Source organism: Macrobrachium rosenbergii, chromosome 55 (genome assembly GCF_040412425.1).
Source record: "Macrobrachium rosenbergii isolate ZJJX-2024 chromosome 55, ASM4041242v1, whole genome shotgun sequence".
In the NCBI taxonomy this organism is placed as follows: domain Eukaryota; kingdom Metazoa; phylum Arthropoda; class Malacostraca; order Decapoda; family Palaemonidae; genus Macrobrachium; species Macrobrachium rosenbergii.
Genome location: NC_089795.1, coordinates 89,334,722 through 89,361,619, shown reverse-complemented (window position 1 = coordinate 89,361,619; position 26,898 = coordinate 89,334,722). Strand labels below are relative to the sequence as shown.

General features: G+C 33.8%; 1 protein-coding gene across 31 annotated transcripts in view; it reads right to left on the bottom strand.

The window, feature by feature from the left end:
- kst (spectrin beta chain, non-erythrocytic 5 kst) overlaps nt 1-26,898 on the bottom strand; it is a 347,413-nt gene that overhangs the window by 3,926 nt on the left and 316,589 nt on the right. For 11 of the 31 annotated variants that reach the window (XM_067099400.1, XM_067099420.1, XM_067099410.1 and 8 more), the window contains 9 exons: nt 23,451-23,543; nt 19,986-20,116; nt 16,405-16,479; nt 11,842-12,063; nt 11,466-11,604; nt 11,006-11,141; nt 8,861-9,052; nt 6,740-6,866; nt 5,850-5,936 (listed from right to left, as the gene is read on the bottom strand). In XM_067099400.1, coding sequence (XP_066955501.1) covers nt 5,850-5,936; nt 6,740-6,866; nt 8,861-9,052; nt 11,006-11,141; nt 11,466-11,604; nt 11,842-12,063; nt 16,405-16,479; nt 19,986-20,116; nt 23,451-23,543 — 1,202 coding nt within the window. Of the gene's footprint in view, nt 1-5,849; nt 5,937-6,739; nt 6,867-8,860; nt 9,912-11,005; nt 11,142-11,465; nt 11,605-11,841; nt 12,064-16,404; nt 16,480-17,534; nt 17,726-19,985; nt 20,117-23,450; nt 23,544-26,898 lie in introns of those variants that run through there. The other 20 variants (XM_067099416.1, XM_067099423.1, XM_067099425.1 and 17 more) reach the window with 14 other exon arrangements.

Genomic DNA, 26,898 nt, shown 5'->3' with positions numbered 1-26,898 from the left:
ACTCAAGTGCTATTATGCAGGTCATTCAGCACTCCCAGCAAAACTATCAATCTGGATGGTGACAAACACGAAATCACCATTGTTAACGTTTTTACACTGGATTTTTCTTGTAAAGGGTAGGATGTGAAATGAATTCTCGCTACTTTCTTGAAAGCTTTCTGCCAGTGCTTCCATCTGGCCTATGTTGTCTTCTATGCCTTATCCCAATGATTTCCTGGCCCTTCCTACTAGTCTTCATCCTCCTACTTTCATGACCGCTACTTTTCTGACTAGCTGTTCCTTTTCCCTTTCTCATTTTTCAGATCCGCTTTTTTTTCTTCTTACGTCTAGACTGAAACTTCCTCTTATGTAATATGGCATCTTCCAAAAACTCAAGAGCCATGCCATAAATTTGAAATCAGTCCCTGCCTTCATTCCACTTGTCCAACTGATTCTGTATAATACCAAATCATCTTCGTATAGCAAGTTCTTAGGGCCAATTCTTTCTGTATTAATTTGTAGCTTCTCACATTACAATAAAGGATTCATTGTTGCTCTGTGGTGGGTGCTAACATCTATTTCAGTTTCTTCCAATACACTGTCCTCCCTCAAGATCTTGCACAGTATTGTAATAGAAGAACATCACTAGGTCAGTGAGCCTTTCCTGTACCACTGCCATTTTGATGCCCATCTAATTGCTTCTCATTTGTTCTTCAGATACATTTTGGACATTGCGACCACATCTGTTACATTTGGTACACAGTACCAAGTTCACCATCACAACTTTTTCAGCAGCCAAATAGCCACTTTCTGACTGGACTTATTCCTTTGCTGCCTTTTCAGTTAAGCTTTTCTTTGCTTAAGTTGATTTTTAATAATCTCCTCTCTATTCCAGTTTTCCACAGATTTGTCCTTAGATTATAATTTTAACACTGAAGCAATTTCCTCACTGTCATGTGAACAATTCATCACAATGAATAATTCCTACGTTTGATAGAACTGGGCAGATTTAATGTTAAAATGTTTTTAATGGGAAACGCTTTATTGAAAATGAAGAATTAGTTTTTCTTTATATTGCTGAGTGCTAACAAAGTACAGCGGTGCTATGGTTAACAAGATTATCTGTAATCCTACAGTTTCAATGCAAGTTCATATCTTCCGTCAAGAATGAAGAAAGCCAAAAAAATGTTTCCGAAGAAGAAAAGGGCATGGAAAAATCTTTGCCAAGATTGTTAGATTCCAAGGCATATTAGTGAAAAGGCCAAGTCAAGAAAGAAACATAATATGAACCCTCCTGTATTGTTCACTCATCAAAGAAATTCTGTGAACAAGCAGTTTGGTCCACCAAATTTGCATCTTGAAGTCCGTTTTGCATAAAAGTCACACATTTGTCTATTACGTCACATAATAAAAGTCCTAAGTCACAGAAATGGACTCATCCTGAAAACTTCAAAAGTCACAGCAAGTTTCCAAACCAAGACGACTGAATTCTACAGGAAACTAAGGCTAGAAGTGATTAATAACTCTGATCCACAATAACCTGACAAATCAATGATGGTATGAAGAACTGATGAATTACAGAAATAAGGAGATACTCCACCAGCTTTTAAAACCCTAAAACACAGGAGGAAAGAATTAGCTGGAAGATAAATTTCAATGGACCTGATATACAAGTTTGGTTTCAAGATGTTTCAAGGACAGTATATGATTTTTTATCCCTACCAGAAATACCTTATTTCCACTGGGCTGAACATTCCTTTCCTCCTTCAGCACAGAGACGTAAGTTTCAAACAGGCATAAACAAGAAATACTGAATTTCTTAAACATACATATGAAAGCAAGAAAGAACATGGCTTAACAGAAGTTAGAAAGTGGTAGTTCCTCTTAAGTAACATAATCATCATGTGGGCAATTTAAATATTCTTTTAAATAATGGTAACATATGCAAATTTGCATAACACAGAATCCTTAAGACATGCTAAAATATTGTGTGGTTCCTATCCTTATCCCAGAAACTAGGACATTTGAGTGCTTACAGATGTATACTATGGATAAAAGTACCCTGTACATGTTAGACTGTACAGCAATTAGATGCAGTACACAAAATGTGCTAATATTTTAAAGAATTCGTATGAGGCCTCCAGTACTTCTGCAGAACAGAAAAATCTATTTTTGTCTAAACCTCCCTCTTAATATTCTTCTGTACTTTGTCATGCTCCACAGGATAGTATAGTCAATGTATATACCAACATTATGTCAAATCATGAAATACCACCTGATCTCTAACCATCAAATTCTCTCATTTTTCTGTAGTCATGATTCAATTATTTATTTCCCTTAGTAACTGTGGATGTTTATATTGTTCATCCTTTCAGTTAAAGTTATGCTTGAATGCTCTACCTATGCTCTCAGGTGCCCCATTTAGGTATTTGCTTTACACCTAAAGGTGACTATAACCAATGTCAAACTTTAGGCTATGCCATAGCCTCTGTACCATGTCATTCCACAGTCTTGGGTTTGAATTCTTAGCCTGATGGTACACAATGGTACACAAGCACTTTTCCATTTTTTGATTTTCACTGTAATATATTAACTTATTTATGGACCTCAGTACTTCATGTTTCAGATGCAGCATCTCAATTTGAATGAGAGATGCACTTACTCTAAACAATGGATACAACTATTAAACTACATTTCAATCAGTGCTTTAACAGCTTAAACAAAAAATTTTAATAATGAGAAAAAGAAACAGGGAGACTTTGCGGGCTTGCCAAAATTTGTATGGTAAATCCTACTCTGGCCATTTAAGGATATAGAAATGTTTTTCTTTCTTGCTTACTGTGAATTTACTTTTCAAGGCACAGCATACAGTACAGCTGATATGGTGTCAATTTGAAGCTGAATGCCTGCAAATAACTGTAGTATGTTCAGAAATGGAAAGCAAATAACGTGAAGTAAAAAATTTCGTATGGATGATGTCACTGGAATCTCAATGGGTGGGGATAGGATGATGTCATTGGACTCTCAATTAAGATTGCAGACAATCTTTTGTCAAATACTACATGATCCAGAATCATTTAAAATACTCTATGGATGGAACTGGAGGCTTCATATCTACAGGTATCTAATTACTGTAAACACAACATACATCCGGAAAACACAGACGGTGGTGCCCTAGGTATGATTTTTCTTTAATCATTATTTATGCATTGAAATGTGAACAGGTGTCTCATAAACATTATATTTACATTATTTTGAAGCTTTAGTTGATCTGCATCAACTTTTCTGAATTCAATTCAGTGAATTTTACTGCATTTGAAACACTAAAATCCTCAACTCTTGGAGATTCCTCTTTAAGAAAATACTGTAGTTCATAATCCTCTGCAATTTTTGTATAAGTAATGCAATTCTAATTATGCAAAGGAAAAATAGATTTACTCATATTCATAACTCTTCCAGAGGCAAGCTGCTCTATGCTTTGTCTCATGACAACAAAATAATCATCTTCATGATATGCTTCGTGTATTTCTTAGTAAAATGATTTCTACAATCTGGTAACTTTGTGCGAGATACTGTACTAGTCTTTTTGACCTACTACAGTACTGTACCATGAATTCACTGTGAACTGAGGAAACAGACCAGGAAATGTATATAAAATATAGTAGTACAAGTATTGAAATAAAAAAGGTTTAAAGTTGTGCCTGAATAGTATCAAAAAAGTTTAATTTAGTTTTCACCTTCTTACTATGCAAGTTGCATGAGAAATCTTTCTGTATAATATATCAATAACACATTTAAAGTAAAGCATGTGAAATGAACAAACAGATAAGTACAACCATGCAAGAAACAATGAAAGGTGCAGTTAGACAAGAATTACAGGAGGTTAAAGACAAACAACATACAAGAAAAATATGTAGAGTTGCTACTGTAATGTACATAAAAACATGCAGTTTTTATCTACTAATTTACATTCACAAAATTCCATCAAATTTCAAGTTCCTCTAAGGTACTATCAATCTACACTTATGGTTTTATCCTTTATAAAAAAAATTGAAATATTGCTCTAAGCAAAAAAAAAAAAAAAAAAAAAAAAAAAAAAAAAAAAATCAGTGGCAGTATGTTTACTTTGTTCCAATTTCTCGTCTTGTGTCTCCCAAACATTTCAGGTGCAAATGTTTCGAGCAAGTGCAGCGCTATTTTTATAATAATAATAAGCAACATTAAAAGATTGGTGACAGTTTCAGAATGAATTTAATCACTTGGGGTTTCTAGCATGTTTAGGTTCCAATAGAGTACACTGTACAAACAGCAGTAGACTCTCTCTTCTCAGTATAACCCAAAAAAGGCTAAGGATTTCTATAAGCTTATTTATGTTGGATTCATCATGTAAATCCTTACTATTTTGTCTTAGGCATCTGAATTTTATAAATGAAACTTGCAATAAATGATCTACTATCTATATAAAAAAAAAAATACAGAAAATGGTTTTCAATCTGAGCAATGGACCTGTCTCTAAGGCTCCAGTGTATGGTTCTTTCCTGCTTTTATTCATTCACTGTTGAGAAAAAGCCACTTTTTAACTTATGCCATTCATCTACAAGTACTTATAGGAAGTTTTGAGCTACAATTTTAAATTATCTTCCCCTCCCCTCTTTCATGATGTCTTTATCTAATTTCTTAAATTCAAAGAAAATTTAGATTTAAAGAGATATTTTGTTTTTATGATATTTTGAAGTATGTGAATTGACTTCATAGTTTTATGTATAAATTTTGCCCAGAAATGTTGAATTTGTACACATCTTTTTAGCTATCAGATACCACTTAATAGTGTTACTAAATATAAAAAGCTGATGCACTTTCTATGTCCCAAAATAAAAAAACTTCTAAACAATATGTAATAAAGGCCTTAAACAACTGTACTGTACATATTCACAAATCTTGCTCATACTGAAATCAATCAATTTTCATGAATGTAACCCCAAAAATTATATGACATGAAAGAGGCTATACAAGATAGTTTCTGCGATATAAATGTTTCATCATATTCTACAATACAAACTATTCACATTTCTGCATAAATTACAGCAAAAGTCCCCAAAACATATTCAAATTTGAAATATTATTTGAAGTAACTATCCAAAATGTCAATATTCTAAGTATTGCCACACACAGATATCATATTACACTACTAACAATGCTAGTTTGCAATGATAAACTATTACCTCTGCCTTTCTTCAAGTTCTCAATCTATGACTTATGAATACAAGAATCCTGAATACAACAACAATTTTATCCAAGTTTTTTAAGTTACACAATGTTTCATGACTGATTTGAATCTGTTGTATGAAGATTTTCTATACAAGACTATATTTTTATGCAGTATGTGTGTACTTTCAGGACTACAAAAAAGAATTAATTATAACCTTTTAGTCATAAATACTGTACCCTTTTTAGTATTTCAACTGAAAACATGAAATACTGTACTCTACAATATATTTACATTTAATTTTTTACCCATAAAATACAGTACAGTATTGAGAACCTCTCTTGTTGGATAGAGCTAAAATTGGCTATTTGAGCAAGACAAGTTTTAAGACTACTAATTGTCAAACAACACTTTCATTTCTCTGGCTGGATGGCAGTCATTATTAAAATACTATTACAGCTTGTACTATAATTTTGAGCTGAGACTATACAGTATCAACAGTTTTATTACATGCAATGCAAACATCACCTTTTTGTCGTGAAAGGTGCAGTTAAACCACATTTAACTTTACTGAGTGAATTCTAAGATTTGTGCATGACCTCAGGCTTGGTATCTACACACTGACATACAGTAATACAGTACCAAATGAAATGACTGTACTTACCATCACCATTCATGTTTTCTGAAATGTCACGCCGATGGCCGTTGGGTCTGTCAGGTGGGTAGTTCTGGTATGTATTCTCTGTTATTTCTGCAGCAGAAAAGCAAAAGGTAATTTAACAGCTCTCTTCTTGCATACAAAAATCAAAAGTGTCTTAGTGAAATACTCCAGGTTGCTGAAATACTTCAAAATTATTTTAATAAAAAATGATTTCCTGTACTTCTTAGTGTGGCATACAAATGATTAACTAAATGACATTAAATTCGTAATCCTCAATTTATGAATAAAATTCACACATTGTTACACAACAAAATGAAAAATTCTAACTAGGTGCTTATCCCCAGGCTTGTTTACTCAAAATTGTAGTGAACAGTTGATGAAAAATTAGTCTTAAATAATTTTGGATTTCTTTTTGTGATGAACAAAATATGATAGGGACACCTGTCAAAATATAATCAGCCAATTTAAGAAAAAAAGAGAGAAAAGAAAGATTCATCTGTGATTACATCAAGACTGGACTATAAGCAAGTCCCTTCTAACCTAGCTACATTACTTTTCTCCTTTTACTTTTCAATTGTTTCCTTCTTTCTTCTCCCCACAGAACTGTTTAACTTTCTCAACTTTACCAAGAAACAATTTTTATGTATTAACTGTAAGTTTACTGGTTCCCTCAACCCCAAACATTTTTACATTTTAAAAGATGTTCAGAAAACAGCACTTAACTGTACTTGTTTAAAATGCCAAAATATTTAAAAATTTTTCAAAGGTTTATGAAAAATCAATATTCTCAACAAAACCAGTTTCCAAACATTCCAAACAACAAGAAAGAAATTTATGACTTAAAAGTAAATCTACCCAGACAATATTTTCTGAGAATATTATACTATACTAACCATAGGATGGAACAACAGAGATCCTATTCTGGTATATTGGGCCATCATCTCCTAATGATGATCTTGAAGACCGATTGCTATTCGTACTTCCTCGAGGTGGGACTGGTGGTTTAGTTTTATCTTGCATCTGACAATAAAATGTTATGTATAAACATTCAAAGTCTCTTAAAAAACAACAGCTCATTCAGTAAAATTAGGAGAAATATTAGTGTCCCCATTAAAAGTGTTAGTTCTCTTTTAACCACAAAGATGAATGTGACCACTGTACTATAATTTGTACAGACAGGTAATACAGAAACACAGTACCTATAAAAAAAACTGTCATCATTATAATATTTCCTGATTCTGTCCACTTCATTTAAATACAAAAACTATAAACATCTCTGAATGAATGATGTTTGAAACAAGATGTCCAAAACAAAGTTCAAACACTTCTTTCAACTCATGATTTTGTGCCCAGAATGGTAAGTGTCAGTTGAAAATAATCATTAATAGAAGTCTCCTTTGGTGAGCATCCCTCATTAGAGGGCACTCCCTCAGAACTGACTCCTTTTGATGTGGGAGCATTAGAGTTATTTCTGATATTCAGCATCCTTAATCGTTTATATTACAGTACGTACTCCATTTCTGGATAACATTACTATACCTTTTGTACCTATTCTGGTCAAAGATGCAAATATTGTACTGTAATTTGTTGGCTATACTCAGAGTACTTTGAAGCACTGTATGATACAGTTAAAGAGGCATGATTAAAACTGTGCCTAAACTTCTTTCCCTAACCATGCAGAAAATGCCTAAACTTCTTTCTCTAACCATGCAGAAGATAACTGGATACTGTTTTGTTTGGTACATTTTACTTTCCATGATCCAAATGACAATTCAACTGGTTCTGTGGTTTATCAAAGTTTTTTTTTTTTTGAGATTTAGATTTTGCCTAATTTAATTCTTAAGCATCAGCTACTAATAGCACTTGCAACATTATTACTGAATATATTTAGAATTCAGATTTATCCAGCAATACTACCCTTCATGGATCTAACCATTTTGCAGTCAAATATACAGTATCCAGAATCTTCGGTTTCATTTTTGTGCCTATACCGTCTGTTTAGAGAAGCACAGGTCCTATTCAGGCATCATAAACTTTTGCTCTCTTTACTAACTCGGCAATTATTTCCTAGTAGTTCAGGGTATATTTTTCCACTATACCCAAGTTGCTTTTCCATTTCTTACAGCCCACTTCATGACTTGAGTTTCAATTAATTTTCTAACTGTTTTAATATCTCAAGAAAAACTATCCAAATTGCCTACTTTTAAGAAACACAACTGAAAGAGTGTTAATCCCATGTCCTGGGAAGATATTTAATTATGATCAGGAGGAATACATCATTTCATGGTCAAGTCCCTTTACTTCATGCTCTCTTAATTTTAGGCCTCAAACACTTTTGGAAACTGCTATGTGGTTTCAAGTTGTAACTAACCTATAGTACCATACTCCTATTTTACTAATACTACCGCATCACCAACAAAACCCAAGAGAATACATCCCAACACCATGTGCAAAGTACAGTACTGTAAAGTAATATACTCTTGTTGCAAAGTATCAAACTGCATAACTGTTAAAATGTTAGCTGTTGACATGATATTACCAACTGCCTTTCCAAACCCCAACAATGATAGTGTTCTTGCCATCCTTACCATGAAGTCAATATCTGATCAACAAGATCTGCCAAACTAAAGTAGGACTACAAGGTAAATATACAATTAATTCCAGAATGGACAAGTTTTACAATACTTTTGAATTGAATTGCATTAGCAATTTTATATTATGTAACAATCTACAAGAATAAAAACAATGCATTACAACAATTTTCCACTCCCACTACCTGTGTGTGTGTATACAAAAACAATGACCAATAATGCTTGCTAAGTTAAATTTTGAAACTAATTCCAATCATATAGAATCTTCTATGGTGACTGTATCAAAAACTACAAGAAGGCCTCAAGAACCGCAAAGACATTCACAATATACTGTAGTGAAACTAAAGTGACAAAATAAAAGGCATAAAGAGAATAAGCTACATTTAACAAATAGCACTTTGCACATGCACACATCATACTTACATGCTCCAGGTTGGCATACAGGGGATTATCAAGAGCCTGAGAGTGAGGCCTTGTAGGATCTAAACCACCTCCCGCTCCCTGAGGATGAGAACTGATAACCCCACGGTGATGGACCTCAGGAGTAGACTGACTTGACGAGTTATCTGAGTCCCGAGAAGGAACTGCCACCATGTCGCTGCCCACATCCCCTTCCTGTCACATGCAACATTCCAACATGACACAACCCCACACATAATACAGGCACATAAGGCACCAAACATAAAACACCAGAGCAGAGCACGGGTCCACAGCCGTGAATTCAATCGTTTTAATCAAGGGGGGAAAATAGGTGCACATGACAAAGCTATGGTAATCAAAACTGTTCATGGACACAAAGCTGTGACTACCGTGACACTACATTTACATGTCCTAATACATGACATTAAAACTGAATAGAGAGTGTGCATGAGATAAGACCTTGAACAATTAGAAAAGTGAAATTGTTTGAATATCAGAGTTGTTGGTAGTGAGAGAAAATTTAGTGAAAGAAAAATATAGCAAGTGGAACAGAATAAATTCGATTTAGTGTCCCAAACAAAAAGGACTGCTATGTGGAGAAAGTGATGCAGTGCTCATTCAGGCCAAGGAAATACAGTAATTGAAAAAGTTTGCCACAAGAAAACTACAGTAGTATTGGATAACAAGACTAAGATTAAAGAAATTGCTAATAAAAACTAAACTTGATGTAAATGGTGGGGGACAGCAACTAATGTCGGAATTATACTCTGTACATATCATTAAATTTGTGATTAAAACAAATGGCATTCATTAAATGCCTTATGAATGGAAAACATATAACACTAATAAGTTAAAATATTTACAGTGTGAATCATCAAATACCTATTTTCGTGTTAAAGACTATAAAAAAACTATCATTACAGCATGGAACACAATAATTTACAAAAAGCAGATTTGCTTAAATATACAAGAATCATCCAACAAAAAGCCATGTTGACTAATTTAGGAACTGACTAGGTAAGGGGGATTCAGATTCACTGGATGTTTGATCCACCTGAAAAAGATGTGCCAGTTTCAACATAGAAAAGAGATAATAAAATAAAATCAAACATAACCAAGATGCAAAATACATCCTGAACCACGGAAGATCACTGGATCTGTAACAGAGTTTTTAACACTACTAAAAGCAAGTGATTTTAAAAATCATGGCATTATTATTTTTTACCAGGTACAAGTGTAGCCATACTTTTATACTAGGTAACTTAAAAAAGTCAACTTGCTTTAAACAAGTATTAAAAACTAATGAAGTCTCCCCTGAATAGCTAATGCAGTGCACAACTGTCCAGTGTAAAATGTGTTTTAGATAAAATTCTTAAAATTACCAGTCAGAAAGAAGTTGCATGCTGAAATTTCCTGAATGAATTCTGACTTTTAAACAATATAACTGTTTGAGAGGTAACTTTTGTAAGAAAAAGCCCCTTGATTGAGTTCACACTAAAACATGTCACTTGTTTACGTGTGTTCTTGCAGAATTTAATTCCTATTCACCTTCAGTACAATTTTTCTCCCCCTCTCTTGATGTTATTTAAGTAAATCATTCATGAATATTAGCTATCGTTGCTATGAATATTTCGTGATTATTCACTGTTTTTTTTTTTTTCAGAAGACCCTAAGATTAACCTTGAAAGATAATTGTATTCACACATTTTAAACTGAACCAACAAAATATTCCAAGCTATTGAAATTTCTTTAAGTTTATTAACTGCTACATAAATAAGTGGAAAACAATGTAGGGTAACTTAAGAATGACTTATAAAATTAACAACGATATAAATACTATGGCGTATAGAGCAAATAGCGCTAATGATTTCTGACAGATCAATTTTTCTACATACAAAGACACTCATGCAATAATTCCAATAAAATGGCTAACATTTTAATAAATTACACGATGCACAGCTGTATAACAAGTAATTAAATAAACTTAAAAATGTTAAGCAAGGTGCTCAGTGGAAAAAAAATATGCTACTATATGTTGTTCTACTTGTAGTACACACCTGTGAGATATGACTTACATTTTCTACACAATCAATCTAAGATATAAACCTATAACTCAAATAAATGAGAAAGAGTCAAGGTGGAAATAACCTTATGATTGTCGTAAGACATCAGCTGCATGGATGGTGGAAGCTGGGCGTGGAATCCAAGTTTTGTGACCCATTCATTGAGGTTCTCCTCTGATTCAGCAAGCAGCAAGTACTCTGCATTGTCTGAAGTTATAATCCTTAAGAAGAAAAAGGGGACACAACATTAATCAATATCTTTCCTCATGATCTTGCAAGATATGATCACTATTGTCAAATACTGTCTTATCTTTAAGTACACAATCATGATATGTAATAACCCTGACTATGCATGAATTACAAGGAATATATATTTATGTCAGGGACAGAAAATACGAAACATTGATGCTATTTGCTGTTTTCTTCACTCTCAATTTCCATTTACAGCAGATCCCATGAACACCATACTAATCAAACTACTGCAGCAGTCTCTATCTCTCTCTTACTAGATCTTTTTTTCAGCGTCATATTTACTTCTCTCTTACCTAAAGACATGCTTCTTTTTAGTGTAATCTTCAGCAACTTCAACTTTGGCTTGATGTATGGAAATGGGTGGCGATGCTGCCTTCTGGTCATAAAAGTCCTCCTCATCTTTGAAGAAGCACAACAACTGTCCACAGAGAACTGAAGGAAAACAAATTGATTTTGATGCTTCTTGAAATGAACAATTTCTCCATAATGAACATCATTCAATCATTCAAGTTAATAATAAAAGCACTTTGATAATCATCATTAAAGTAAAAGTCTACATCTGATACTTTTAATAAAATTCACATGTGAGATGCCTCACACCCTTCAGTAACATTCTTCTTCGCCTAATAAACTATGTGCCATTCTAAGATGAATAAATCACAGTCTTACCAGTGTAAAATGTCTTCCATGACCTAATTGTTGCTTTCTTTCCTCCACTCTGGAGTTCTTGCTTCCTCTCCAAGTATCCCTGGAGTTCAACGGGGGGTAGATTGGCCATGTTTTCCATTCGCTTATGTTTCCGGAAGCTCTGGGTTCTTCTCCGGGTAGTGAAGCTCGGAGTACGCTTCGGCTTCTTCAAGTCAACTTTCATGCTTTCTGCTCTCTTGATATCTATTGAACACAAGCACAAGAAATAAATTAAAACTTATCCTACCCGAAAGTAAAACGTATTATGAGATCCTAAGCTTAAATTTTCGTTCCTTGTCATTGCTTATATTTCAATATCACAGACTCGAAAGAAGTGTCTCAATTTCTCATTAACTGCAGTGTACTATATCAAGGTAGCAGCAGCAGCCGCACATTTTAGTGAAGTAATACCCACTCCTTGCAATTAATCACACCCAGTAGAATCTTTTTATGTTTATCATAGTAGCACAAGAAAAGCTTTTTAATCATAAACCTGAATAGCTAGTGCCAAAATAAAATGATGATACTGTGCAATACAGTGTGCATACTTCTACAAGTGAAGATTATCTTATTAAATAAGTTTGGGTTTAGTTTGCAGTGACTTCTTAATTGCTAATCACTTATCTACTGCAAAAGTCCAAGTCAGTGACCATAGTAGTAAGTTAGCAATAATATATATATATAAATTAATCAAATCCAGCACCAGTGCACACTTCAATGTACCAAATGTAGTCATGCAATATTATAATAATAATAGAAGCATCATCATCCTTCTCCAAAATCAAATCATAAAACATGAAAACAAACACCAAACAAGGAAATAACTGAAAAATGACAACATGCTTCTGAGTAAGATGATGAACATCAGTTGTTTGAATGAACTTTCACACAAATCATCACTAAACAAAAATGAGGATAAGGGCCAAACTCATATCAATAAAAACCACATGCCTTCCATGTCTTGTTACAACAAAGTTGTTCCCATAAATCACAAGAGCATTAGGGGATAACATCTGCAACAAATGCTATTAACTACATGGGAAAGAGGCTTACAGTTCATGTGCTGATTACAAGGCAAGACAAATATATCAACCTCTTATATGACTAAAACACCGTACTATTCAGATATGTATTAAAATAAACCACATTCCTACTCTTTCAAAAAAAAAAAAAAAAAAAGAATGCAGTGCAGTATTGGATTTCACACATGAAAACACTAAACTATTAAAAGTGTGAGAAATTTAAACAAGTAACCATATGGAACAACTGTCAAAATTTTCATGGACTTCAGGCTTTAATGGAATCAAAATACTCAAGAGCACAAACTCAGTGAACGCATATGATTCCCACTTTGATGGCTGTAATCAATCAACATAAAAATTCATAAGTTTTTTTCTGAATACATGAAATATTGTACTCTTACAAGGTATTCAATCGAGTGAGCTGCACCACTAGGTCAATATTGTTCTTTCAAAATCTTACCCTCCATCTGAAAATAACAAATGCCTACCAAACAAAAGTTCAACACCTAACTTCCCTAAATTAACAGACACTACACCTGAAGCCCATTTCTCTTCTGAAATACACTGGTAAACTAAGTCATGGCTACCTTTCAGTTTAAAAATCATGCTATTGATAAAGAACCATGATTACAATCATCATGAAACTAGAGGCTAAACAAATATTGTCAAGTTGTCTACACTAATAAAAAAAGAACGGGAAGGGTTCCAGTGACATAAGAACAAATTAAGAATATGAGCCATACCGTCATCACTTAGTCTTGCCGGACTAACTTTCCATTTAAAGTAAGCAAACTTCCCTGTGCAGTTAAGAAAACATTTGAAAAAGCATGCAATGTTTGATCATTTGATGTATACCAATGCCATATACAGTATTTAATATTACAAGGACATTTATCTTACTTACATTTTGCCTTCTTCAAAATTAACTTTCACTATCTTGAAATAGGGAATAATGCTGAATTATTTACCTCTTAACCTTTATCATTATCGTATGATATACAGTATTCTCACTAGCCAACAATCTAAAGTTGTTTACTACTTTTACAAAGATAACTACAATGCATAATGTACAGAATCACAATCCCACTACCCAAATTATTTTTGCAAATCTTGTACACTAGACCTTTCTAATCCATCAAATCTTGTACACTAGACCTTTCTAATCCATCAAATCTTGTACACTAGACCTTTCTAATCCATCAAATCTTGTACACTAGACCTTTCTAATCCACCAAGTTTATATAAACTACAGAAGGTACCACAATCTTATTTTGACAATACATCTCTGTGTATGCCTGAAAAGAAATCTATAACAGTATTAACATCATTACCGTATCTGTGTAAAGAGCTTTACCCTGTGTGAAACGGCTCGTCACACAAACTTGAAAGGTCTTACAAGGAGGAAAGACCCCTTCTCATGCTCAACTTGCTTGCAATCCATTTCCCAGAAGTGAAAGTGTTCCTCTGTCTGACTCTTTTGGAGTGGGTTGTGCTGCTCGGATTATCAGGCTTTCAGCGGTTTTCCAGCTACTGTAATACAGTATACCATCCATTATCTTATCTCTGACATAATTGTCCATTCCTTGCTTCACTCTGATGTGTTGTGCTTGGTACTAACTTAGCATCTTTTTTATCTCTCAGTTAGAGAGCTTTTCTTGCTGTCACTGTGTCATCCTGGACACTTGCTTTTCTCAGTTTTTAAATAAGCTCATCCTTCACTGGATTTATTCAAGTCAGTAAATAATTTTTGCTTTAAGACTAATATGTGAATTTTGTAAAGTAAGTTTTGCCCCCTCTCTATGCTTTATAAGTAGGTGTTTGTGTATTCTGTAAATATTTCCCATTCTCCATTCTTGTCTTAGCTGTTTATTACTGCATATTTTTTTCTTGCCTAGTATTAGGATACTGAGCATTTTATATTTTGATTTGTATACTTCCCCTACACAGTGGTCGTGTTTGGGAAATCATTTCAATCATGTTTTAGTGTGGGGCAAGAATTGGTGAGTGTACCTCTTTGAGATCATGTCTTCAGTTGCATATCAATGACATACAGAAGCTTCCACAATTTGATTGCTCCATTGTTTCTCCACTGTTTGTCAATGTGAGGGACTTGACTTCTTGCACCCATTCCTCTCCTCTTCTATGGGTTTTCTGTATTGTTCTCCCTCTTAAATTGCAATTCAGGTCATCCCCAACACTTCAAGATGGAAGCTGACACAGATGCCTTCTTTTCCCTCTGGGCCAGTGGAGCACAATCTGCACATGCACAGTGGTCTTTCTCCTTACAAGTTAGTGGGACTGGAGCCGTTTCACAAGGAGTACAAAAAATCTTTATTACCATGTGCAGTGTGCCACATAAGGCACAATGCAAGTGGTAACCCCCTATCAATTATAAAATTCCAATTTTTCATAAAAATATATGGAACACAAAGGATATTTGCCCAATTATACATTCGGCTCGAATGTAAGAACTGACAGACCCCACATAATAACTACAGCTCAATGATACTCCAGCCCCACTCCTAATACTCTGAAGAGGTGAGACATCATGCACTATTTAAATATGTACTACCAAAAGGTTGGGTGCCCTCGCTCTGTTGGTCAGACAACTACTTGCCCCTCCAAACGTTTATCTTACTACCCACAGGAAGGGGCAATCTACCTACAGTCATTACTATACTGAACACCAAAGATGCCTAGACTGTCCTACTATATTAAAGGTGGTACATTACGTATATGCCACCTCCTTTTTATCCAGCAACTTCAACCTTCAGCGAATACAATAGAAGAAATTCTATCCCTGCCTTTATTAACATACAGGAGCCAACCCTTCCATCAAGAACCTTGGTGCCAGCCTTGGCACCAAGTGCTAACCCACTGAGGACAACCATCAACTGAACTATCTTATTTTTGAGGTGGTAAATCACACCATTATTAATTATTAAAGAACAAAGGCCCCAGTAAAACACCACAAGGATATAGGTCTAGCCCCACTACAAACACCATATGGTACACAGAATTTTCTTCTCCCAGCTGCATATAAAAGCTGTGACTTAGGTGAAACATATATCTCCTGATGCTTATTTTACAAATTTTATAAAGGAAACAAAGTTAACCAAGTTATGGTTTGGGTAATGAGCATTCAGCTGTCTTTCATTTTCAGTTTACCACCTTCATTTCATTTCTAACTTACAGAGTATCTAGAGAATAATACTCAGACAGAACTGAAACGCCCACACATAAAGCCTATGTATCCACCGTGGAAATGCTACGAACATACGCATGTCATAAATCTGAAGCACTGGAAAAATCAGCAGAGACCACCCACATATAAATATTTTAGCCCTTGTAGGTAACTGACTAATAATGTTATTTATGGCTATGAGAAGCATTACCCGGAGACAAATAGTTCATTGATAAAAGAAGCATTGTAAATATAGCAAAAATCATTCACATACAAAATTTTTTAGCACCAAAATGGCAGTAAGGGTGAAGAGAAACAGTAGTCTACTAAGAATAATACCTTGAGGAACTCTCAAATAATCCAATTTAAATTTCTCGGGGTAAATATCGTCTACCTGTACTTGGAATGCATGATCTGTAAGAAAATCCTCAATGAAAATGAAGTGTAGGTGACCATAAAGCGCCATGAGTTAAACTTCTGTATCCGTCAAAATATGTAACTACCAATATTTGTTTATCAAGATGGATCTAAATTAGATTTGCTATTCTGAGATCCAAACTGGGCCAGCAGTGGGGTACTATAAATAGTAATTAACTATCATGTAAATCAAGCATTTTCCAAATCTTGCAATTCTTTAAAGAATAAATCCTATGAACACAGCTGATAAAAGTATTGCAATAAAATATAATTCTTGCTAAGGCTAGTTTTCCTTTTTCATTCCAAGACTGATGTTGTCCCTACTAAAAGCTGCCCATATAATGATAAATTATCAGACTGGTATGTGCATAGAAACACAGTACAGGCAGTCCCCTGGTTACAATGGGCTTGGATGGGCTCTGAGCTTACGACGCTCTACAAATATATTTATCAAAAATTATTTCCCGGGTTACAACGCATGTTCCAGATTTTCAACGCTGACAATGCCGATCTGACAGAAGAAATATGGTCCAAAATGGGCAGAATGGTCAAAATTTGGAGGTTTTTTGATGGAAAACTCAATAAAAATGCAGTTTACATCATTTACAAGACACCCAAATGATTAAAAGTAAGGTTTGCTTCAACGCTATTTCAGGTTACGACGATTTTCGGCTTATGGCACGGCGTCGGAACGGAACTCCCATCATAAACCAGGGACTGCCTGTAGTTGCTCTATTCCACTTAAATTTGTCCTACTATACAGTGCTAATAACTGCATTTCCCTATGTCTAAAGCCAACTCCATAATTTAATTTCCTGGTAGTCTCCTCCTGTAAAATCCACAACTTCATATCCTACACTGTCCTTGACAAACCATAGCCTACACTGAAGAGCATAAATCTTCTTCCTCTAACTGCAGATCAAACCTCGGCACACTTGCCAGCAGAGCTTTGAATTTATTCAATTGCAGTACATATACTGTACAGTCTAGTAAATTTAAATATGCACTTTATCAAGTCAAACATAAGCTTCAACTCTTTGTGGCTTACCATAAACTACAGCACTTGAAGCTTATTTGGCCAATTACTTATTACAAATATAATGCAAGGCATCAACCAATTTACAAAAGCTTATTGACTATTATAGATAGTCGTAAATTTTCAAGACCGAATTAAGGAAATTACAATAATCCAAGTGTGAACGAAGTGAAGAGTGGATCTTTCCCTTGATCTGACCACTTTGCCCTGTCAGAGGAAAAGTTGGTGAGAGTATATAAGCCAATTACTTCTTCAAACTGTTTACCAATATTTAAATTCACTTCTTACTGACAAATCATCAGTCCTCCTTCAAAACAAGTTTCAGTGCTGATCACACTTCTGGCATCCTTCAAACTACCAAAATATTTACAAAATCCCACACTGGCAATCTCTGAATGCTGAAGTTTATCATAATAACCAAACCTTTGAAACATTGTATCAAACTATTCACTAACAATTAATTATCAGTATTTATCCTGAAACCTCTTGCTTCTTCATATACACTATAACAAAATGAAACAATTTCTATCAGATCAATCATATTTACCTATCTTTTTTTTCTGTTTGTGAAACTTCTAAGCTATTATATGTACAAAATTTTTGCTTGACTTACAAACCTCCCTTTCACATCAGTCCACATTCATGATCTTTACAAATCCTAGACTCCACATTCCCATATATAAAGAAATTCATCATGTAGGTCACTGGCTGGCAGCATACACATCTATAAACCTTGGGTTCCAGTTAGACAAGTGCCCCACTTTCTCCATATTTCATTATTTTACTGTCAATAAATTGTTTCCTACACTTAACAGATTTCAGCCTTATTTTACTCATTTCCAGTATTTTCATTCTAATCTTTCTTATTCTCACTCATGTGCCAGAATATTATGACAATATTTCAGCTGTTTTTAAAAAACATTTTCAGGAATTTTCAGAATTTAGCCAATTTCAGTATGCCAACCAGTAACATTGCACCACCTTACTTCTCCTAGAAGAGCAGCCTTTATTTAGTTAAACACTGTAAGCACAGTACTGTATTTTTATCTGCTATATTTAGGTGTTCCCATGATTTATGAGTTCATTACTTTAAAACAATATTCACTTCTTTTTGTGTAGTATTGACAGCAGTAATGAGGTCTTCAACTGCTGCGCTGTTTCCCTCACTCTCTTTACCACTTTTGCTGAAGTACATTCCAGCCACACTTTTCTTGCGGCTATAACCTAAGCAAAAGGAGAAATTGAAGCTCTTACCAAAATGGAACCTGACATCCATAGATGCTCATGTACAGTCCTACCATCCAGTAGATGGACTCCTTTACATGTATACTGAGAATGTGCATCTAGGATTCTTGACGACTACAAATGTGGGCTAATGTAACTGATGGGTTTGTATTTAAAAACCAATTTTTAAAAAATTGTATATTTGCACTATAACGAAGTTTATCAAATCAATCCTGAGGTGTCTGAAAATTCTGTCTTATAAACATTTCAGTAATTCAACTAACCAAATCACAAAAGAAACTAAATTCCCATATCACAAAGCATTAAAACTTTCAAGATGTACTTTTTCCTGTAGGAAGGTTAAAGGGAGTAAACAAAAACCATTCAATGTCAAGGTGTCATAGGCAACATTATTCCTGAATAAACTACCTGTAAACTAGGCTATTTACCAAGACACTGATACTCCTGCAATATTTTTATATCCTCAAGAAGTTAAATACTAAAATCTTGAATGCACTAAAAACCACTAATTTTTCAATCACACATTCTCTTTAACGGAAAATTCGCTACTGTGCACAATCATTGCCAGCTCTCATCCTTTAGAGAAATTTCCCTTTCTCCTTTAAATGAATTTCAAGCAATTAATGCCCTGTTCCCCTTGAACACCTTTTGTCATTGACTAATACTGTCTGACTAGACTACCAAAAGAAACAAGAAGTTCAGTAACAATTCATTTAAATTGAATTTCTTTCATTCATTCTTGAATCATTTGGGTAACATAACTTATTATGACACTAAGTCTGCAATATTTTATGCCAAAACAACCTAAGTGTTGATCCTTTCCAAAAACAGTATACAATATTGTATACTTCCTAGGAAGTACACAAGAAAATGCTTTCCAACAGTTTTTTCTGTTACTTTTTAATGCAACCAACATTAAAGAATTTTAACATCTATCCAGTGTTAGACATAATTGAACAGAAGGATATTCTGTTGCGTGACCTAACTGAAAATACCAAAACCTCCACGAAAAAATATGTAAATCTTATGCACTCTTGAAAATATAATTCTTAGATATTTTTGCCACTTTATTTTTATGAAAATGGATAACATTTTCATACCTACTAAAAGAATAATACAGTCCTGACACTGTATCACTGTAATCATGTAATGTATCTCGTACGATTAACGTGAAGAATTAAATTGATAAAATAAAAGTGCCCACCATGCAACATGCACTTACCAGCACCTCTGTTAGAGGGAGACTTTCGGAACATCTCTTGACGCAGACTGTTACCTCTCTTTAGACTGCTCAGGCTTGTCTGAGAACCAGATCTGAGGAGGCCACCACCATCCGGAATCTCCAGTGTTTTCCTGTTGGAAAAGCTCAGAGTGTTAAGCTAATATTAGGACAATAGATTTGTTAAACTCCATTTAGCACACCATAAGATAAACAGCAACCTAAATATGAACCACTCTTCGTATTATTTCTGTACTTGAGTTTTGCAAATTATCTTAATTTGCATTTTTCTACTTTGATCTCTACTTGCCAATATCAAAACTCTTTTAAGTTAGTTAATGTTAATATTGTTTTATGTTACAATATATCAACAATGTTAATCATAAGATTCTTAAGTCAATTACAGATTAATTTTTCAGGTTTCTTATCTTTTTAGAGAAACGTAACTAATCATAAGTAATAATGGTGCTTACTGGGAGGATACTTTCACAACAGCAGTTACACTATTATTTGTAAATTAAACAAATTGGACTGTACAAGATGGAAAAAACTATATTTAATATAACGATCCACATGGCAATTCAATCAACTAAATAACTATGCAAACTATTCAGTAACTTGGTTTATCATTTGAACACAAACACAGGTCACCTTACTTAGATGCAATTTTGCATATTGTACTATTAAAGCAAATATTTTTGTAATTTATTTTAATTTTTGAAAAAGAATGATTCAGCAGGATTCTTCCCTATCATTACAACAAGTTCTTTAGCAACAAGAATGTTCTTGTCACTGCTCAAATGAATAAGAATAGGACAAGGAATCAAGTATGCCAGATGTAAAGTCAGGCAGCGATAAATCACTCCTTGCCGACTGATTTAACATTTTTCAACTTGTACAAAACAACACTGTTATTGGTTTAGAGTGAACAGATACCCCAAGCAAGAAATTCTTCCTGAAGTGAACATCACATACCATAAAATGCAAAGCTAGTAAGAATGTCAGTCATAAAAGTGAAATTCTATCTCAAAATGGGAAGAATGCATTGGGAAACTAAAAGTATCCTTGTAAAACAAAATAAAAAAAACACTAGTAAATATCAGAGAGAGAGAGAGAGAGAGAGAGAGAGAGAGAGAGAGAGAGAGAGAGAGACATACGCATAACAGAGCCACAGCCCAAGATAATAAAATGAGAGCTTATGGTTTATATGCATAAGTCCATAAGACAGGGTTTGAAGGCTCTTATAACTTTTTCTAAATTCAACATAATTCACCACCGAATATTACTGTGGACCTGATATACAGCACAGACCAATATTACATGAACTTTGAATGAAGATCCTCCAAATAAACACCTAACTTATGAAATGAACTAATTATATCCTCTGGATAAATTTAGTTCGTAAACACTAACTCTAGATTTTTTTTAAAGATATTCTCGTGTAAAAGCGATGCTTATCTTCAAATTAAAAAGCCTTTGCCTGACTGACTACCATAACAAATGTCACATGCTTTCCAGTGACACTGAAAAGGAAAGCTCATTCTACCATCACCACTGCCACCAGTACCACCACCAGCACCATAAAAAGGGCTGCTTAACCGCAGCCCTATTTAGCAATACTTCATTTTATTTGTCTTTCTGCTTTTACACACTACCCTGTGACAGTATGAACTCAAATGCAGCAAGGCAACATCTCAAAAATGCAACACAAACACTGTTTTTCAGTAATGCTTACCAAAGATGCTTCATAATGCTTAGCAAAAGTCTTCGTGTCTCGCTACTGTCCTCACTTACTTTCGAGAGTGTACTGGTACTTGAAGATTTAACTTGTTTCTTATATAAAAATACCTGCATAGTCTACTTTTAAGCTTTAATATATAATTTACTATGAGATGGAAGTGCAATGTATAGTATACAGTATTGTACTTGAAATTTTCAAACTTAAAAATACATATTAAGAATCTTACATGCACATTTTAACCATAAAAATAATAGTAAGAATAACGTATAAATCATTGACGGTGTATCTATATGTATATACAGTACAGTAAACTGAAGGCATATTCTAACTAAAAAAAAAATTATATTTTCATAACCAACGATAAAATTAATCTCAAACCAATAGCAGATCAACTGAGTACCAATTTCAAAATGGAGTTCCACTAGATTATTATAAAATAAAAGAAGTGTTTTACTCGTACACTGTGGTACAAAGATAACCCAGGTCAACTGGGTATTTTATGTTGGGCCAAGTCAATATTAGTAACTTGCGTATTATTTTATCTATTTATGATCTCTTCTTAATACTGTACAGTACTTTATAACCATGCAAAGAATACCACATATTGTTCTGGATGGCTCTATATCAAAACTATAAAAATATTATTAGCAAACATCTACACAGACTAGAGGGCATACCATCGTTATCAATCACTTCTAATCAGAATATATTGCAAATTTATCATCATACTCATGGGATAAACAACTCACAATTTCCACAAGTAGTTAGCTTTACAAACAGACAAAATGATGATTTATTGTCCCTCTGAAATTTAAAACACTAAAACAATAAGCCATTACGTTAACTTTATAATAACAGAATTGCACATGAAAAGATCACGCTAAGGTATTCATTTATTCATTGAATGAATTATTCTTATTTGTTACAAAAAATTTTAATATCCTCATGCAATAATTAAAGTATGTATGTGAAATGTAGTTTGAAAAAATGTTTCAGACCTTGATCATGCATTGCTTTACAACATACACATATTGACAATCAATCTTTTTGTGCATTTATTTTAACGTTAGGCTATTAGCACAACATTGAAGGTTAACAGTGCTGCAATGATCAGTGATAGCCTCCATTAATGAAACTGTAACTATTGGGTAATCCTACAACTGTTAAAGCATGCAAGGTGAGTCACATTTGGTTTCAATTAAAAAAAAAAAAACCATCCATAGCTTCAGTGCTGCTTCATCCTAATACCTCTACCTTCCTCGTTTCATCTGCTTATCTTCATATTACAGGTTGTAATGTTAACTCACTACCTGGGTCTTAACTCTAAGCCTGTAAATAATGTTTCCTTTTGTACTTCATAAGTATATATTCCAATTCTGCCTAGGCTGGCATGGCCTGAAAATTTTATCTCAATTTATAGTTGTTTTTTCAGATACTTACACCTGTCTCGTTTTTATCATGTAATACAACATTATATACATATAGACACATATCATATATACATAAACTATCTACATTGTTATTTACAATGCTAGGGTGACACAGTTAAAATGTGCATTCATTATAAGTTTCTCACAGCATGATGCACTATAGCACTATTTCCCCATGGCCATGTGACAAGAAGCATCAATAAGGACTCGAAGTTTCTCTCTCTTAAAAGCTTGTGTTTGGATGCGGGGCCAGACCAGGTGCTCCAGGCATAGTTTAATGGATTAGTGCATCAATACCTTATGAGAACCTCTCCCAGAGAGCTTGAACGCATCCGGTACCTTGGGTGAACCTCAGGAGTGCTCGTTGTCTCAGCTGCCTCAGAGCTGGAACTGTGTGGGCAGTGCAAGGTCAAGTAAGGTCAAGAAAGTTTCAGTGAGTGCAAAGAGGGTCATCATCATGCTTTTTTAGGGGGGACATTTTAATAGGCACCAGAGAAAAACACTTTCTACAGCAATGTTTCTGTTCTGTGTACTAGACATCAACTCAAACTCTTAAAAAGCATAAGCCAGTCCATTAAATTAATTGCAAGTAGCCAAGATCTGCATCTGAAAGCAACAGTAATCTGTCGTAAGATATATCGACTCTGGAACAACATTTAAAAAGCTCATCCTCTCATTTAAAGAATTTGTGGAGATCTTGACTAAGTGTCTTCATCAGATGATAGAAAAATTAGAAAAAGTATTTGTTTATCCCAATCTTCTCCACTTGTTACATAATAATCAGTTAAAAAAAGCTAAAAACCAGTAAATTGCTTCACTTTCAATCTTTCACAGCATCTCAAATTAGTGAAATGGTTAGTTACATCAACAACCAAGTTAGCCCAGTTATATAAAGCTCAAAAAATTGATGGATTTCAAGAACATTGTTTTTAAAGGGCAACAAATGTTAAGAACTCGTTCCAGTGAGTTAGTGTATTATGACTGCCATTATAAGAGCCAAAACTTTGCATATAATAAACATATAAAAGAATTTTAACGGTAACTGGATTTTATAAGTTTTTCTACTTGTTTCAAGGTAAAGATGAAGCCTCTTCTTATGGAAGAAGAGACTCCTAATTTTCATATTTAACAGACGATGATAAACAATAAAAATATTCCGCCTTCTGACAAAATATGCAACAGTGCTAAATATAGCAAAATTACTTACATAAATGTACTTGAAGTAATGACAAGAAAAACTTTTCTAAAAAGAGGAATTACTATCATCAGCTTACTACTTGTTTCCCCGCTCAAGTTTTCTTACCACGATATATCTTTGAGTACTTCTCTAAATTCAGCAAACAGAATCAGACATGTCACTTTAAAACCTTACTCACAAACTTATCTCATATTTTCCTTCATCCTTATCCTAATAATTCTTCTCTAGTGCCTATAGTTTTACTAAGGGATTACACAGAACAGTTTAATCAATATACTAGAAAATAACAGCATGCAGTTTTGTTAGGGATTAAACAAAACCACACTAGTCCCACATGCTCTCTTTTACATCTAACTTCGTGCAGGAGAAGGTTAGTTGAACAGAATACTAAAAAAGGATGCTCAGTATTATATACACATTTTGTAAAGGTTGAAAGTAAAATATTACAATGCTAAACATAAAAGATTGGTCACCATCAAGATGGGCAGCCTAACTTATAATACGCAATGCAAGCACACATATAAAAAACATAAAAAAAAACTATTCAGGAACACCTGAGTACACAAGACATCACATAGAATGTTGGAGAAAATAAACTGCCCATCTCGGAAACCAAAGTCAAACAAAAGTCTGACATACAAAGAACAATACACAAAACAAGGATAATTTGATACATGCAATAAAACTAGCTATAAAAACCCAGTGATCTACTACAATGTTTATTCAAATAACATTTATATTTTAAAGAAAAAATTTAAGAAATACTGGAACCTGATCATACTTTATATGAACAATATACACAAATATACTTTAGAATTACATGTGTACTATAGTAGGAATTTTTTTATAACTCTAACTAATTATGATTCCTCAATTACATTTGATCTTGCCACCTGCAGCTAGTAGTTCAGTTACACTGATCAGATTACTAAATCAAGTTCTGATTTGGTGGTCTACTTGTAAATAACTGAAATCTTCATAACTTTTAATATATAATGGAAACATTGTTTTGACAATTCAGAGAACATTTACACTACAAGCTGGAAGCTTCTTTTATGGTCATTACCTTTAAATAGTTTGTTTTTGTATTAAAATCTGATTGTAGGAGAAAAAAGGGGTATTGTCCTTTAAAAAGGTAATATCCAAACTGTTCAACAGATACTCATTTTATAAGTTATGGTATCCCAATTTGTGGTCCTCCAAAAATCCAAGACAATATTGTCAAATAAAAAAAAGGAGTCTCTGCCAGTTAAACGTACTGCACGGACATCATATGACTCAGAGATCCTAAAAGTGAAGTTTCACTTTTTCCTTCCCATTTTAATTTTATACATCCTTGTCGAAACTACACAAAAGTAAAGCTCTTCACTCCAAGATCTCAGGATTCATATGACGTACTGGGAGCGCTGTCAACCAGCACACACTACTGTTTTCTTTAAATTTATCAATGGTGTGGCTAGAAATTGTGCAGTACTGTAATGCATTTGAAAGAAATTTTGTTTTTAAATCAGATAATTTACTAATACACAGCTAAATAACTTGGGTAGTTTTTACATGTGAGGAAAATATAAGATTTCTAAACCAGCTTGTTAAGATTACATGAGTGTACGTTTTCTGGTATTCTAAGGACAGTACTTGTTTCTTTTTTATAAGTTGGAAAACTAACCTGATGGGGACACTGACTGGTAAAAGACAACTATCACAGGGTTTTTATTAAAGTACGCAGCAAATTATAATTACTGTACACAATTTAAACTTCTAGCATAGAATTTTGGAACTTAATGAAAATAGTCTACCATTAACATTATGGGGGGAGGGGTGACTGAGGTATGAAGGTCTACATAACTTTATTTTCTACTTTGTTACCTGACAGTGAATAGGAGCGCATATCATGAAAATAGCTTGGCACTTGCAAATGGTTTTCTTGATGACTATCATGCTAAAAAAAAGTTTCCATGTATATTTATAAATACTAAATTTAGTCCCAAATACCCAACATTCATAACTAGCAAAAGATGGCAAAATCTGATATAAAACTGCATATCAATAAATATTGCATTAAAAACATCCAAGATCTTACAGTTTTTATAGTTCACAAAATATTTGATTGATTAAGCCTGCTTGGATATAAAGTTCAAAGAATTCTCACTTTTCTGTACCTCTATACTTGTTGCTGCACAATGATACAAACATGAGCTTAATCCTAATTCCCAATACAAACAACGCTAAATCACATTACACAGTGTTCATGACTAATTAGTATTTTAAATCCCTACTTTCAATGATAGGTAATTTTGCAATCACTTGTGATTAGCATCCCATGATACTGCATTTTACATTTTCAAGGAAATATCCTCTCTGAGCCTGAAAAATGAACTACCATATTCAATGCTTTAAAATTGTTTCTCATAGTACTATATTCTCTTTGAATTAATTAAATCAGGCTCTCAAACTGTTGTACAATGAAGGCTATTATACCTACTTATATAAAAATATCCTATACAGTACTAAAAATGTTCTACGAGAGGATTTCAAACTTGATCGAAT